This window comes from Blennius ocellaris (genome assembly GCF_963422515.1).
Source record: "Blennius ocellaris genome assembly, chromosome: 5".
Taxonomy (NCBI): domain Eukaryota; kingdom Metazoa; phylum Chordata; class Actinopteri; order Blenniiformes; family Blenniidae; genus Blennius; species Blennius ocellaris.
Window position 1 is genome coordinate 3,332,717 of NC_137654.1, and position 17,722 is coordinate 3,350,438.

The 17,722-nt window shown below is 40.7% G+C and overlaps 1 protein-coding gene across 1 annotated transcript in view; it reads right to left on the reverse strand.

Moving 5' to 3' along the window:
* Positions 1–9,978: 9,978 nt before the first annotated feature.
* The window catches only part of LOC308130419 (ephrin type-B receptor 2-like), a gene marked incomplete at its 3' end in the record, with an annotated part of 112,587 nt that continues 104,843 nt past the window's right edge, over positions 9,979–17,722 (reverse strand). Inside the window, exons 13-16 of the mRNA XM_080496790.1 lie at positions 16,493–16,642; positions 11,339–11,532; positions 11,093–11,248; positions 9,979–10,087 (exon numbers count right to left, since the gene is read on the reverse strand). Coding sequence (XP_080352916.1) covers positions 9,979–10,087; positions 11,093–11,248; positions 11,339–11,532; positions 16,493–16,642 — 609 coding nt within the window. The remainder of the gene's footprint in view (positions 10,088–11,092; positions 11,249–11,338; positions 11,533–16,492; positions 16,643–17,722) is intronic.

Consider the following 17,722-nt stretch of genomic DNA (forward strand, 5'->3'; position numbering starts at 1 on the left):
CTTAACATTTTAGCCTTGGGCCAGTTAGCATAAAAGTGTCCCTAGAAGTGACAGCCACAGTGTCAAATTTTCATTTCACTAGGTCTTTAAGGGAGAGGGGTGTGGGGTCAGTGAGTGTTCAGGCTGGTCGTTGTCTTGTTGTGATGATTTTGTGTTGTTACTGTATATTGTGATGTTGTGTCTCGTAAGGGTGAGTGGGGGGACTGGAATTGTATAAGTGTTCATCCATCCCCTTTTCAAACCAGGCGTTTGTTTATGTTATATTATATAAGCTGTGTTGTGTGCAGGTTTGAAATAAAATTATTTACTTTACTTTACTTTACTTTACTTTACTTTTATTAACCCTTTATGGTAAGTTAATTTAAGTGACACACTCACCACTTCAAATTCAGTCCAGAAAATGTTTACTCAAAGCCCGATACTAACCAAAATTACACATATTTAAATATATCCAGCTTAAAACGTCTATTCTGTGCACAATGCCAAGCTAAAGCAGGATTTGCCTTGATTTCTTATATTCTCAGATAAAATACATCAATTGATGAGGAAAAAGATAGTTTTAAACAAAATACAGTGAAAATACATCAGCAGAAGAAACTTTGTTCGTGTTCAGTGGAACGACTGAATATCATAAGATTATCTTCTATGTACTAACTTTAGTCTGAAACACGTTATTGTAAGGGTTTGTGTCTGTGTCTTTGTGTGTGTTCGTCAAGTCCATGTCTCTACTCTGCGTTCTCTTCCTGTTTTGTTGTGTGTCCGAGTGTCTGCAGCTCTGTCACTTGTGTCAGAGACTTGTGTCGTCCTTCTCTGTGTGTGCTTGAGCAATCAGCCTGATTTGTCACTTGTGATTTCCCTCTCCTCATGTATTTAAACCACTCCTTCATGTCTCTGTGCTCGATCATCATTGTTGCTTGTCTTCATAACCCCAGCCCTCTCTTTGTGTTCTCCCGTGTGGACTTCTTGTGTTTTGGATTTCACCCATGTATCGACCTTCACCTGGATCTGGACGGCCTTCTCGAACGCCGTTAGTAAACCTGTTTGCCTCTTCTGTTTAATAAAACCTTCAAACTGTAGTTTTGTTTCAAGTCTGCTTCTGGGTTGTCCTCGGACCCTGGCAGTCGTGTAGTCAGCTGATTATTAAAGGGTTAAAGTACTTGAATGTTATTCATCAGCTGGAAGTTCAATAATATGTCAAAATGATGTGATAGAAACTGTTCAATTAAAACATACACTAAACGAAATGAGTATTCAGACACACCATGGATTACAAAGGGATTAAAAAAAACCTTCCCCATAATAAAGAACACACAGAACATAGTTTATTCTCTTGTGTGCAACTATCCTTTCCATCTTTTTTGTAGTTGTTCAATGTTTAGCTGCTGTGATGAAATTCCCCATGTTGGATTAATGAAGTCAGATCTTGTCTTGCCATGCCTCGTCTCATGTCTCTCGTCTTACTTTATCTTCTCTTATCCAACCCATTTTACTACTAATGATGAAAGCACTGATGATATGAATGAAATGGTTAATAACTTCAACAGGTATTTTGTGAGTGTTGGAATAACTCTGCCAGATGAATCCTTAATTCTGAGTTAAAACAAATGAGTTGAAATCCAAACTAAATATTTCTCACAGAATTTCTTCCAAAATCTTTTTATTTTTAAGAAAACTATTTTATTCACAGATTGGACAAATTGAATGACAAATACCAGTGGTGGGCCATGCATTTCTGACCTAGGCCTTCCCTAGTGCTGGATCAATACAACCCTCCAGAACGTTTTTATGGCTACAAATGCCATGTTATGCAGAAATGCAGTTTAAAGAGCCATTGCATCACAGATAGATACCAGTGTAGCCAGAATTAATCTCTTTACTAATGAAAAAATATCTGGAGTTCGCAACTCTGTTTCAGCTGAAGCTACATTAAAAAAGCGGCTGCTATTCCCGAATCTTCTGGGCGTCGAGGAGGGAGACAAACGTCAGCTTTTCCTGGTCTTCAAAATAATATGACGGCAAACAATATAATTCTGAATACTGCCATGTAGTTTGTAGTGAGCGTGAGTATATTGTGCTGGACATCCATGTGCTAGGAATGCTGTGGTGCGTTCAATGACCTCTTGGAAAAGTCCGTCTTGAGAATTGTTTTGACAATAAATTGCCAACCAAATGGTTTAATCTTCTCCTTTAGTCATTGGAGGTTAACAAAGCCCCCATTAAATCAACACAACTATATTTTTGTCCGTGCAGCTCGCTACAGATGCAGCCACTGACAATCCAATCAGAGGGCTTGAAAATGCTGACATCACTCTAGGCCTTCAAGATGGTCCTGAGTCTCAAATATCAAAATCTGATTGGTTGAAGCAGCAGCGTGACAAACACTAGTTTTACACTGTAGATGCCTGCAGAATTTAATCTGAAGGCCTCAGGCAGATTTCTTTACCCTGGCAACAGGGTCACTGCAATGTGATTGGTTAAAAATGTTAACATGGAACTACACATCTGAAAGCAGCACAGCTGGGGGAGAAGCTCTGAGAAGAGGCAGACAGACAATTTGGGATTATTTAAAAAGTATTCATGGACATAATATAATCGATAATCAGTCTGTGATTCAAATACGTTTGTAGGCCTTGAAGGCCCTGTCGGTCCTCCACCGACAAATACAGACTGTTTCCTGAAAGCCTGTATGGATTCAGACCACAAAGCTCACTGGCATTAATAGAAGTTATAGAAGAACTCACCACCTCCATAGGCTAATAGAAATGTTGACTTGGTATGTTCATTGATCTTAAAAAGCTGAAATGTGTTAATTTTGTCATCTTCAGTTTATGATATTGTTTCTTTTTTACCAAAAAAGTAATGAAAGATGTTTTACCTTACTGACATCTTTCGACTGCATCGACAGTCTTCCTTAGAGCGTCTCATCTGATGTGTGATGAAAGTCTGTCTTTATCAGGTGAACGGCCTAATAATACTATTAATAATAATACATTAAAAATTCTCCTGCACTGAGAACAAAAATCCACCAATAATTTGTTTGGCTGGTTTGAAGAGAAAAGGAAAGTGGCAGAACTACAAACACTTATTATTTTTGTTTTGGGTTCAGGAAGTTTTAAATTGGAGCTTCATTGACATGGCACATGTCATTTTATGCTTTTTGAAGGTTCAGATCTTCCCTCTCGTGTTCAGAACTAAAATCACAGCATGACTGTCAAATATCTGCCATTTTATTTACAAAATATTTAGATTATTATTAGTCGATTGAATTAACACTGAGACTATATTCAGTCTGTACTGTATGTTTTTTCTTGAGAGGTTTCCCCCATTTACTTATGTTTAAAAATAGCCTCTAGATTTGACCTCAAGTTCAGTTTAGACTTGTTTCAGCAGGCAAGAAACATCCAGTATCAGAAAATTCAACACATCTATAATGTGGGACACATTCTTCCACAGCGTAGACAAACAGAGACTTATTTATTACAAAATAAACTAGTAACAGTATTACAAATAATTAAAGCTGATACATCATTCACAGGTTTACCATCAGATATACATTTGTACAACATAAAAAAGCTGGAGGTGAGATCACAGTGGTAAAAGTGAGGCTGACCGCTCTTTACAGTGACCGCTATGTCCCATGTGCTGCGGACCACAGTCCAGGATACAGAACATCTTCATCTACATGCCTGCACAACAACAACCAACGTTTTGTGGAAAAAAGGAAGACCATGTGGTAAAGGGAGTATGGAGTGTATCAAATACTAAAGTCTGACATATCGGGTTCAGTTACTAGTCTATGGTTTCCAGCTGAACAGGATCAGATGGTGAGTCAAGACAAAATCTTCCAAACAGCTCTGATCTGGAAAAACGAGTATCCAGCCGATTTGATTTGTCCGCAAAGGAGAGCTCTGCTACAGGCCAGTGCATCTTAGCTCAATGTGAGTACACGCACACACGCACACACACACACACACACAGAGGGGATGACAGAACATCACTATCACCAACATCAGTGGAAAAGACGAAACGACTCTCACTGCGAGTCAGCAGAAACCTTCAGCAGGCTTTCAAATATAAATATCTTTAGCTTTTTTGGAGGGACCCAAAGTGATAAAACATCACGTTTTTGTGATATTAATGCTTCTGATTAGAGGATTTCCTTCACACAATTTTAGCGTTCAGCTCTTCCTCTACTGTCAAAGGATATTCTATCATGTTTTCTCAGATCGTCTCTGAAATGTGTTGACAAGTTCACTATTGGAATTAATGTAAATCCATCATATGTGCAGTGCAGTACAATGTGCTCTACAACATGAAGTACGACAAAGCAGTGCAGACATTTCATGGAAAGTCCACAAAATCCTTACCAATATGAAATAAGGATAAGAACAAATCCTGGAAGATCATTGTGTAAAAAAGCATTCCCACATGATTTATTAAAGACATGAATCACTGATTGAAGGTCCAGTGTGTTTCTGAGCTCAGCTCCTTTTTTAAAGCAGTCATCACCTGTCCCTGTATTCACAAACCATCCTAAGGCTAAAAGTAACTCTTGGTGACATCACTCTTAAAAAAAAAAATCTTTGAATAATCAGTTTAATCAGTGGCGCTGCATGCAAAACTTTTTTTGAAGTTGTGAAAAAAGTAAATATTTTAAAGGAGTGTTTGTTTTTGTCTCTGTCTGGTGCGCCGTTTCTGTATACTGACACACTATCGGCTCGATTGTGCAGGTTTCTTGTCGACCTCATCAGGGAAAAGCTTATTTCTCCCACAGCAAAGCAACGCAACGACGGCCGAGATGAAGGTGATCACAACATTGCGGTACGTCGCCACAGGTGAGCTGCAGCAGCACAACACTGTGACACCTGTCTGCAGGTGAGCTGGATGACTGGGTCTGTCCCAACCCTCCGTCAGCAGAGTGTCAGTCTGACCGTTACAGTTCTTTCACTGCCCCACATAGGTGGTAAATCACACCAATTGTGGACGGCTGCTTCTGCGTCCTCCATCAATATCATTACAATACATTAATTGGTAAAAAAAAAATAACCAGCGTGGACAGAAAAGATAACAATAATCAAATCAATGTAATAATTGGCACGTTTACGAGGTAAGTGTTTTGAGCTGCATTTTTAAGCTGTGTACAAATTAAATACATTTTTCTGAGTTTCATTAAATAAATATAAAATAATTTTCATGATTACACATTTTTAATACAGCCCAAGATATTTGATGGGTTGATTTTTCTCTCTGTTCATTACGAGGGTTGGGGTTAGGGACACCTCACGAAGATAAACGTTGCTGTCAACTCCTTGCTAAGAGTTACTCTTAGACACTTCCAGAGTCACTGTTTAGCTAAGAATTCCTTGCTTGGGGCTTTTAGGCTAAGAGCTTCCTCCATGAGAGACTCTGAGACGCTTCATGAATATAGGCACAGATATTCTCATGTATCCAGTCTCCCTTAAATTGTCTTTCAGTCAATTCTTAAAATTTAATAGGAAAAAACAATTCAATATAGAGCTCATTGTGACCCTTCTTTATACCACAACTTTCACATGTGAGAGTACATGTGAGATTTTGATTGGTACGGCTGGTCGCCATGTGTTGATTGGCCAATTGTCAATCATGACAATAGCGTAGCAATAGCACAGCGGTCCCACACGAAATATAAATATACAAAATGATCGTAGAGGCGCCTACAAAGTGGGGTTTATGATATTAGCCTCCTGCATTGATGACAACAAAAGCCCAAACGAAAAAACTCTTTAACTTTCAAACACCAGAATTTCAGGGGGAACTTTCAACTGAGGTCCAACACCAATACACTGCACATGTTTTCACAAGGAAAATTTAGATTTTTTTTGGTGATGACTCATTGAGGAGAATGGAACAGTGTTGAAAAATAAATATTACACAAGAAAATGTTAATGTTCTTCTCAGAGTTCATGATTTCACAGCAGCTTTTAGTGTCGTCCTTCAGTCATTCATCCATTTATCTCTGCTTTACTGCAGTGCCATCATCCATCCATCCAATCACTGCTTTCTCTCCACCAGATGAGACAAACACATGACATCAAACTTCATGTTCTTCAAGAGTTGTTTTTTTCTTCAGGTTAAATTTGGTAAAGCTGAGCCTCGGCACAAGGAGGAAGATGTCTCCTTTCAGTCAAATATTGAGGAAAATGTTCCATCATCCATTCTTATTGCTTGTCTCACAACATAAATATCTATGTTTACTTTTAGAACATGTTCTTCAAGTACAACAGATTGTGAATAAAAATGAGTCATAGCTCCCACTGATGTTCTGACACTCATTTTTATCACATTTATTGCTTTATGAATCAAATCAAACAAACATGATCTTATGTGTTGAAGTCAAATTCTGTTCTCATGACTGAAAGCAACAAGGTTTTTCATTAATAGAGGAATCATCTGGACAGTTTTGAGAATCCAGTGTACAGGAAAGTAATGCTGAAAGGTAAATTCATGTACAATGCATTTTTTTTGTCTTTTATCTGCATACCTGACACTTTATACGGAACTCAATGAAATATCTAGAAAACGGGAGTTTCACCTCTAGGGTATGTCTGAAGAATACTTCACTGACTTTTTTTCATGTGAGATTTCAAATAGGTTATAATTCTCACTGGATTTGTTCAATCTCCTGATCAAAAAGTGTTTGTTAAATTATATTTGAAAAATGTTGCAACATTATAACTTAACTACAAGTTTTCAAAGTCTGACATCTGATTTTGCGAGAGTGGAAAAACAAAGCGTTCACATTTGTTCACATGGCCATCTGATTTCAGACCATAGAAATAGAGGTGGAATCAAAATGGGAGACACATTCACACTGTTTTCTCTAAGAAGAGAAGATGGAGCAATGTGTGCTGAGAGAGAAATGTGTTGCCACCCAAACACTAAACTATCAATTCATTAGTGGGATAGTAAGAAACATCTTACATAATGGATTATCAAGAAATGCATTTTACGAAGGATTCATAGCATTGTGTCTCTCTTCTCTCTGAATAAAGTTTGCTTTATTTGGTAATCAACGACTATGAGCAGAAACCAAAACAAACATCGAAAGCAAAGACGACTTTTTGACGCTCCTTTAAGAATCCCCAAAGGAGTCATCAGTATTGGACCTCAGTTGAAATTTGTGTGAAAAGTTGGAGTTTGAAAGTTAAAGAGTTTGGGCTGTTGGTTCAAACCAGAATCACCCACAAGGGTGTTGCACCCCAAAACAGGAGGTTTTGATTGAACTGCTACTGTTGTCATCAACACAGAAGGCGAACATCAAAAACCCACCTCGGTTCAATTTTAACGGCTAACCTCTAAAGCAGTGTTTTTCAACCTTTTTGAGCCAAGGCACACTTTTTTGGTTGGAAAAATCTGGAGGCACACCACCACCCGAAAATGTTAAAATGTGAAACTCTGTAGCCTATATTAACAATATAAAGTCATTCTCATCAAAGTTTTATCAACAGGAATTAAATAAATACAGAAAAAAAACATTTCCCAATTTCTTTTTTTTTAAATTTGTACTCCCTCAGTGTGAACCCTGGGCCTGTTTGGATGAACACAGAGCTGATATCCTGGTTCACATTCTTCCTTTTCAAAAACTTCTCCATCACTGTCACTGACACAGTACTTTGATGCAAGATGGTAGCAGGAGGTGGAGATGAACCACACTGATGTCTGTTAAAGGTATACAGGAGGATTTTCAGGAATTTTAGGAAAGAACCGCCCTCTCCACCGTTTGAAAAAAGTGCGCATGCGCAACGCTGTACCTGCTCCCGAGACGGAACGCCTACTAAAACGCGTGCGAGAGACGTGCACGAGCCCAGTTCTCCTCGTGCACGCTCTGTTTACAAGTCACAAGTCGGCATCGCTCACATAAGCTCACTTTACAAGAAGATTTGCACCAGAGGGGGTGAAACTGTGTAAAAATGTCCGAGAATAATGCGTGGGGTCGGCCACCGGCATGATGAGAACCGTGTGGAGTGAGCTGCGCGCAGGGACGAGCACGTACGACGGCCTTACGTCATATATCACCAGAATGATTGACAATTGGGAGGACCAGTTATTTTGATGATCCACCCGGAAGAAGAAAATCCTCTACTATACCTTTAAGTTTCGATTTTACTGGCAAATTTATGTGCTGCCATCTATTGGCGAAGAGTATTTATACATGATTACTCTTCAACACACTGCTCTCACAGCTGACAGCAGCTGTGAGAGCAAATGATTTTTAGAAAAAAATGTGAAATTGGATACTTTCCCACGGCTCACCTGACTAGATCTCGTGGAAACACCAGTGTGCTGTGGCACAGTGGTTGAAAAACACTGCTCTAAAGGAGTAGCATAAACATTGAACCCGATTTGAAACAAATAACTGTATTTCATTTTAAATCTCTGGGGTGTCTTGCTGTTCGATGTGGATGTTTATAGACGATTCCACGACAATGTTTTCTTTTTTGTGTGAGCAAAAGACTGCTATGCTATCGCTATGCTGTCACAATCAGCATGATTCCTGTGGGAAATTAACCTGTGCCTAACATCCGTACCAGTCAATATCTTGCATATTTTCTCATGATAGAGAAAGTTGCGGTATGCAAAAGGGTCAGAACAAGCTCTATATTAGATTTTTTTTCCTAAGAAGTTTTAATAATTGATTTGAAGTTTGGAGACTCGGGGGGGACTGGATACGAGAGAGCACCAGATGATGACTCCTTTTAAGGGGTCATATTATGCAGCTTTTAAAAACTTTCACAAATTGTATTTCATGAGCTGCATTCAGAATCTGCTGTGTCTGTGTGAGCTAGACTGGTTCTGCCAACGCATCTTGGGAAGAGGAAGAAGTACTTCCTCTCATGGTGCCAAGTGCCAGAGCAGAGCTGCCTGATTGTGGGAGGGTCAAAGGAAGGGTCTACCTTGATTGGGATTGGTTGATGACACTATGTAGGGTTTGATTTCCCATTTGCTTATTGGAGCAATACACTTTTTAATAAAGGGAAACAAGTCAGGTAGATAGATTACTTTTTCCAATTCTGGGGCATCATTCCAGGTATGGGGATGTATAATATTGTTAGAAAACCATGAGAAAGGGAATTTTGCATAATAAGACCCCTTCACAGTCACAGGAGAGGTACAGAAAACCTTCATTGGTTTAGTTTGGAACCGAAACTGCGTTGATTTTATTTTATACAGTCAATTCTTTAGAGATAGGTTTTTTCTGAATATGTAAAAAAAGTAAAAATTTAGTGAAAAGACTTGACGTGCATAAATTTGAGCAACGGATCTCATGGTGAATCATGGTGGAGGATCTCATGGTGAGCTGAGGACAAGGAGGACCAGTTGAGGACAGATTCACACTTTAACCACAGAAGAAAAACACCCACTCCTTAGAGTCAAAGGTCGCAGGAGTTTGGAGAAGCTGCTCCACTCAAACCATGGTTAAAAAGTTCAGAAAGATTTGATCTACTTTGTTCAATTTTTAAAAATGTCTTTGACCCCTATGCACAAACTTTAAGGCCATCTTTGCGAAGCAGTGAGGATGTGGAAGAGTTTGAAGACTTCAGGCTTCTGATGGCAGTAGTGTGAGGGACAACTCCTCGGATTTGATCAGAACCTGAAGATGAATGACTCCACGAAGCCTTGGATCGGATTGGAACCTGAAGACGAAGGACTCCACGAAGCCTTGGATCGGATTGGAACCTGAAGACGAAGGACTCCACGAAGCCTTGGATCGGATTGGAACCTGAAGACGAAGGACTCCACGAAGCCTTGGATTAGGATCGGAACCTGAAGAGAAAGCAGCAACCAAACCTCTGACTGACCCCTCCAGACAGGCGGTCTGGAGGGGTCTGAAGGGATCTGGAGGGACGGAGGTGAATCCGAGGGTGGAGCGACATCACAGTCCAGTCCAGTTCATCTCTTCTCTTCAGAGCTTGGAGGACCTTGTCCTGGTTTATGACGTCAAACCTCCACTGAGTTGATCTGGTTCATCTGGGCTCTCATGGACTGGATGCTGTTCTGGATCTTCTTCTGGTGGCCGGCAAGCGTCACTCCGGCTTTCAGGATGTCCCTGAGGGGCAGAAACCGGTACCCGAATCGATCAGCCATGTATAAACCATATTTTTTTTGGTTTTCTACTGCAGAGTATGGGCCGGAATGGGACCCAAAAAGAGGAGAAACAAAACATTGTCACTCTGGACAAGCAGCAATACTTAAATAGCTCATCAGCTCATCCTGTTGTTGTTTGCATCTGCCATTTTGATCACACTGGCTAATTTTTGAGTGGGTTTATTGAAAAGTCGGCACAACACAGCACCCTTGTGTTCCGATAAGGTATAGATGCTCCTCTTCATAACAAAAGAGGAGGAGATTCAGCAGCGGCTTAGATGCTGCTTTTCACAATGACAAAGTTTTCCACTGTTTCACAGAGAACGGAGTCCAGGCTCGACTGAGCAGTGCCACACCAAATATGTCCTTGTCCCGCATTCACTGTCACGTAATGATATCACATAATTGCGTCGGGACGCCATTCACAAATCCACCAACATTTTAAACGTACTCTAATTGTAATTAGATTTCTTATAGTTTCATTACATATAACTGTTAGGGAAATATTTCATTATCATTTTGTTCATGCTTGTGAAAATTCTGTGCAGACCTTTGAGTGCAGCGGCCTGCAGCACATGAGATCTTTATCTGTGAATTGTTTGTGTTTCTCCCCCCTTCGAATTAGCTGTGTTTTTACGATCCTGTAAGACAGACCACAGGAACCAGGTTGACCCAGTGTGTTTACAACTTGTGTAACCGCCCACTGAGCTGTCAATAAAGAAGGCTGGCAGAGAGCATTCTGTGAAGACTTCTGAGTGAGCCCTGTGAGGTGAACTTGGTGTCTTCCCTTGCTGCAAGTACCTTCATTGTTTGTTGATTCCTGTGTCTTCTCTTTATATACCTATTTCAGGGGTTTAGACCTGACAATAACCGCAGCTATTCTATTGATCATCACAATGATGATTTTTACTGTTGATCTGATCTGTGTAAGCAATTTTTCTAGATTCATCTGAAGAACTTAACGTACTCCATGCTCATCTGGGACACCACACCGAAGCTGCTGAAACCTTCGCTGGCAAAGTTCTCTTTGTACTGGCCCATCTTGATGGCGTCCAGCCATTCATCCACCGTAGTGAAGGAGGAGAAGTCAGGAGTGCTGCGGTCCAGCAAAGGTAAGTGAACACTGCAGAGGGACATGATGGAAATAGCTGGTCAGAATGAAGTGATTTTACAGGTCAGACGCAGAGTAACGACGTTCGTGAGGAGTTCACACCTTGAGGACAGTGGCGTCATGGCCTTGAGAGTGCTGGGATTTCGGATCATCTTGTCCAAGGTGTTGACGATCTGGCTGAACTTGGGCCGGTTGTTTCTGTCTTTCTGCCAGCAGTCAAGCATCAGCTGATGCAGTGCGCTGGGGCAGTCCATTGGCGGAGGTAACCTGTAGTCCTGCTCGATGGCATTAATCACCTGGAACGATCACAGCAAGAGGGCAGGTGGAAAACCTGATCAACTATAAAACTGTATAATAGGGCTGCTCAATGAATCTAATTTTAATCGATCCAGATGATCTCAAAATTCATATAATCGAGGAAAAACAATTATGTTGTAGAGCAGATGAATGGGAGTCGGATTCAGCTAGGAACTCCAAACTTTATTTTCCATTCCAACACACTCGGACGCTTTCCTTTTCTCTCATTTTCTCTCTCATCTCTCCTATGGAGTGCACACACAGTGGAACAACAACAACAATTACTACATCTACCTCTCTACAAAATAAAGTTCCCCACTGTGGTGATCAGTTAAGGTCATAATTCAGCCATTTACTGTGGGGAACTATATTTTGGACAGGCAGGGTTTCTGAGCGGAAGTAGTTTTGTTTTTACACCGTGTGTTCAAATGGAAAATAAAGTTTGGAGTTCCTTGCTGAACACACCACCTCCAACTCCCATTCATCGGCTCTACACCACCACAATTTTATTTTGGACCAATTTATCAAAGTATTTATGTTAGAAAAAAGTATATCAACATTTTGAGTCTACATAAGGTCTGACTCTGCTTACAATGATATATACTCGGGATGAGCGAGTACACCACTATCTGTATCAGTTCAACCATCTAAATGATCTGTATCCATATCGGTACTTGGAGCGGACGGGGCCTTAACAGGAAGTGGGCGTGGCTCAGTTGCAACTGGGTGGGGCTTAAATCAGTACATTATTTTAAGTCTGAAATTGATATTGATTGATCAAAAGTTGCTTTATTTATTGTTTATTTAAAAACTAATTACAGAACAGCCTCAGAATTGAGATGTAATGTTTTATATATAAAAATACGATATACTATATATAGTATATAAAGCTTAATTTGTAACATTTATAATCTATTTATTTTTATGAACAGCCTTATACAATAAACATATAGGCTACTTTGTGTGTTCAGCTGTATGTGTGTGGTCTGTAAGACTGTTTATTTTTTAATGATGTGTGAACCTGGTGATTCATGTAAACATCCAGAGGTGGCAACCAGGGAAATAATATGTCAGCCTTGTTCACTGTATTCATCTCAATAGCACCGCATTCAGTACAAGCAAAGTTTTCCAACTGACTTTACACCTCCAGCCAAACTTAGAGCAAGCAGACGTAATAATAACAAAAAAAACGCACCGGAGTGGAGACAGTGTCAGATGCGACACGAGCCGTTTTCAACTCGGTCTTGTCAAATGCACTGCGCACGTTACGAAACAAGTTCACCAAGTAACTTTAAATGTCAAACAGACCGAAATAGAGGCGAGCTGAAGAAAACCTTAGGGGCAACAGTTTGTGTGTGCGAGCTGCCTGCAGAGATGTGTGTCAGGAGGGGCGGGCTCTGTGTGTGACTGGCCAATCACAGAGCGTGAAGACAGTCCGTTCCCAAATGAAGATTTTCCTTCAGCCTGAGCACGGATAGTGACGAGTAAACTTGTATTATGCTCGTACTCACACTGCTGTTCGACACCCTGGTTCTCAGTGGTTTTAGTCTTTGAGTCAAACAAGCAGGAAGTTGCTGGCTTCATATCTACCAGGCAGTCAGGGACACACAATGAAAAATGTCTATTTTGTGTAAGGAAGAACAGTATTGCTGTGACCCCACAGGGGATTTGTGAACATTGTGCTGTGTGTATGGGGTTACAGCAGAAGTCGTCTGCAGAAAGTCTTTGATCGATCCTCTGGGCTCTTCGAAACAAGTTCACCAAAAAGAAAAAAAAGAAAAGGCAAATAGTGGTTTTCCGTATGTGTATTCAGTCTGCATGTTGTTCATTAGGGGAAAAAAAAGGTGTTTTTGACTGAAGCATGTCAACAACTTTAGGGTCCGAGCACTCAAAGTGCTAAAGGACCCTAGTGAAATTGTCAAGATTCTTCTAATTATTAATACTTACACTTTTTTCATACTTTTGTGGTACCTGCGTGGCCGAGATTCCAAAATGTGAGTAAAGAATTCAAATATTGCGCCTCTCGACGTTCTTGCGATGCCTTTGATCATCAGTCAATTAGTGGATGATACAACCATTTTCATGAAGCAATTATCTGAAGTTCTGACGATCCTTCAAAATATTGCAAATTTTTCAAAAGCTTCTGGATTCAGATTGAATCTTAAAAAATGTGAGTTGATGGCAATACACAACTATCACTTCCCTGAAGCTGACACTACTCTCTTTAAGTCCTCTGTAAAATATCGAGGCATAAATATATACGAAAACAATATCTAACCCATTGCATGTGAAAATAAAATATATGGAGGGTAATAGACAATTGCCAGGCTCATCTTAATTCATCGCTACATAGAGATACTCCACAGCAATCCCAAAAAAAGCCATTAAAAAAATCTGATTAATTTTGAACTATATCTGGAGAAACAAAGTACATTAAATAAAAAATACACACTTGAACAAAGTATATCAAGATAGTGGTCTTAATGCGATAGACTTTGATTTCATAAATGGTACATTAAAAATGAACTGGTTAAAATCCTTTTCCTCCAGTACAGATGTTTGGAATGATATCTCAAGGGAAAAATTGAAGAAAAAAGGAGGGACATTTTGCAATTTTGGCAAACTCCCAGTCGAGCTTTCTCTTTTTTACCAGCAAGTACTTTTATATTGGAAGATGCCATATAATAAGGATGAGCAGGATACTCATGTCAGACAATTATCTGGTACGGATAAAGCATTTTTTGCGAGTCCGAGCATATTACGAGTAAAACTCGTCACTGTCCGTGCTCGTGCTGAAGGAAAATCCTCATTTGGTAACTGACTGTCTTGACGCTCTGTGATTGGCCAGTCACACACAGCGCCCACCCCTCCCTACACACACAGAGAGTGACTGTTGCTCTCTTAAGTACTCCTCGGGTTTTCTTCAGCTCGCCTCTATTTTGGTTTGTATGATATTTAAAGTTACTTGGTGAATTTGTTTCATAACGTATGTGGTGCATTTGACAAGACAGAGCTAAAAACGGCTTGTGTCGCGTCAGTCACTGCCTCCACTCCGGTCAGGTTTTTTTTTTCTTTTTCCATCTACTTGCTCTTAGTTTGGCTGGTTGTGTAAAGTCAGTTGGAAAACTTTGCTCTTACTGAACTCAGTGCTTTTGAGAACAATATAGTGAACAAGGCTGACATATTATTTCCCTGTTGGCCACCACTGGATGTTTACATGAATCACCAAGTTCTCACAGATCATTTAGAAATAAACAGTCTTACAGACTGTGGCAGGATAAAGGATACGCGCAGGAGCTGAAGTTAAATCTTGTCTTTTATTTCTCCGGCTCATCCCTAATATTTATCCTAGGTCACTGAAATGTTACAAATAATTCACTGATTATAATGAGTCTTCTATCTGGTAATCGTCTATCTGGAAAAACTCATGATCATCGCACTTGCATGCACTTACAACACGCGAGTGAGAAAGGACCCTGTACATGAACAGTACGTATAAGTACGGCCTCCATAGTTGCAATCACAAAGAGATCTTATGTTGTAAGACCTACAACTCACTTACCACTTGTCCAACGTATGACGCACGCAACCGCTCATGGTCAGGCGTGGCGTGCGGGCCACATACTTACACCTTGCATTGAGGTACTCCCTCCCTGCTCTTGCCACTCCTGCCCTACGTTTTCAGAAAAGCGTGGCTCCGAAAAAGGAAATGCAGGGAAATGCGACTCAATTGTCATGTTGTCTAGATTCTGTTGACTCGTATTTAACAACCACATGAAAATGAATCTACACGGGCTTACCAGGGTTGCCAGATATGGCTGTATTCCCCAACTGGAGAGCCAAACACTCTTACCATTTAACTTTCTATATTTTGTGCACTAGAATATCTATAGCATTCTCTTTATTACAAATAGAACAATTTTACGGTTTCAACATGATTCCGAAACAGGCAGAGATGTTGGCTGGTTTTTATTGAGGTGTTTGGCTTTTACATTGTTTGGGCTGAAAACAGTGAGTCACATATGGCAACTCCGGCACTGATGGGTTGTCATACGTAAACAACATCCTCAGCGTGACTGGTCTTCTGCACTCTGGGGCCCAAAATACAGTCAGTGCGATCACGTTCACACAGCCGGTTGAAATGATCACGCAAAAAAAATCTGATCCCAGTAAAAATACATGAGAAAGAGCAGCACACATATGCAGGGCCGCCCCTGGCCAAGTGGGGGCCCTAAGCAGGATTTTATTTTGGGGGCCCCCTTCCAATAACATAATAATAATAATAATAATTATTATTATTATTACTATTATTATTGTATTGACGTTTGGAGGCCATCTCTCTCTCTCTCTCTACTCTCTACCTGGAAACAACTGCCTGCCGGCCCATCTGACTGCTGATTGGTCAGATGGTGATGCTTCGCGCTTTTGTCTCTTTTCTCTCTCTCTCTCTCTCTCTCTCTCTCTCCGGCCTCGGGCTGACTTGGTGTCGGTGTTCTACGCGCCTCTCGGCAAAATGCAGCGCATCCTTTGCGCATTTGCAGAGAATGATGATACTTTATTGATCCAGAGGGAAATTCAATTCACTTGCGCAAATTGGGGCCCCCCATGGATCGCGGGGCCCTACGCACAGCGCGTGTTCTGCGTGTAGGGAGGGGCGGGCCTGCACATATGCCAACTGACATTCACGATCGGAGTCACGCAAGTAGTGAGGACCTGTTCAAAGTTGCTTGTGGCTTTGAATACATCTTGTTTTATTTTTGGTTATAATTCTTTGTTTGACTTCTGCACAGCTTTTCTGTTGCACTCAACTCATTTTCTGCTATGAATTTGACAACAGTAGTGATTTTGTAAGACTTTATAAAATAGCAATAGTTCATTCAAACCTAGGCTATAATGAGAGTTAATGAGAAGGTACTTGACAGGAGGTGTATAGGGAGTAGAGAAAGGGACTATACTGACATCTTGATTACTCATGTCCCAGTACGGCCTCTCTCCATAGGACATGACCTCCCACATGACGATGCCGTAACTCCAGCAGTCACTGGATGAGGTGAACTTCCTGTACTGAATGGCCTCGGGAGCCGTCCACCGGATGGGAATCTTCCCCCCCTGAAAACACAAAACACTCTTTCAAAATCATGATTTATGTCCTAAACAATAAGGTGATATCGCTGTAAATATAAAATAGTAAATGTATGTTGAACTAATATTGTAGGTAATGAAACAAGTTATAATCTTCAAGAAGACTGAAATGAAGCTGGCCCCCCACCCAGACCCAATTGTTTGTGCTGGTTTGTGCCCCCAAAAAATTGTCATTTGTGTTGCTTCGTTTTTAAGCTATTAAACAATTTTTAAAAGGTCAATCTGAGTTCATGCAGCCCCCGTCCACCTCCAAAATGAACAAAAATGGTCTCAGTCGTTTGTGCTGCATTAATGCTGGTTTGTGCTGAAAGAATTATCGTTTGTGCAGCTTTCGTTTTTAAGATATAACAAATTTTTTACACGCAATGACGTCACTCAGCCCCCCACAACGTCCAAACTGAAAAAAACGAGTGTCAATCGTTTGTGCTGCCTTCAATTTTAAGATATTAAATGCGCTAGGCAGAAAGCTGAGTGACTCATCACATTACAATAAATGTTATATCTTTTAAAACCAAAGCAGCACAAACAATAATTGTTTCAGCACTAATCAGCAATAACTCAGCATGAATGATTGAGACAATTTTTGTTCAGTTTGGACAAAGGTGGAGGAGCTGTGTGCGCTTATGGCGTATTTCCACCGCACAAAAAGTGCAGGGACGGAACGGAGCCTGACGGAGCAGGATGGCAAAGTGTCAACGGAGTCAAATCCGGTGCCCGTTTCCACTGCAGAAATCAGGTTAAAAGAAGGCGGGGCTTAGAGCTCCGCAGATATGTGACGTTACAACAGTCATCTCAGCCAGGCGGCCGATCTGGACCTGATGGATCCTCTGTTGTTGTTGTTTACATCCTCCACTTTGCACAAGTTGTTTTGTAACTTTTAATTTTTGCAGCCACAGAGCTGCAGCTGCAACTTCCGTGTTGGTCCCGAGACAGCGCACCGGAGCGTTGCCGGTGCGCTGTCTCGGGTCTTTCTTTGCATCGTGTCCGAGCTTTCTGTTGAAACGCGATGCAGCAGCGCTGACCGCGTTTCAACAGAACGCTGACCGC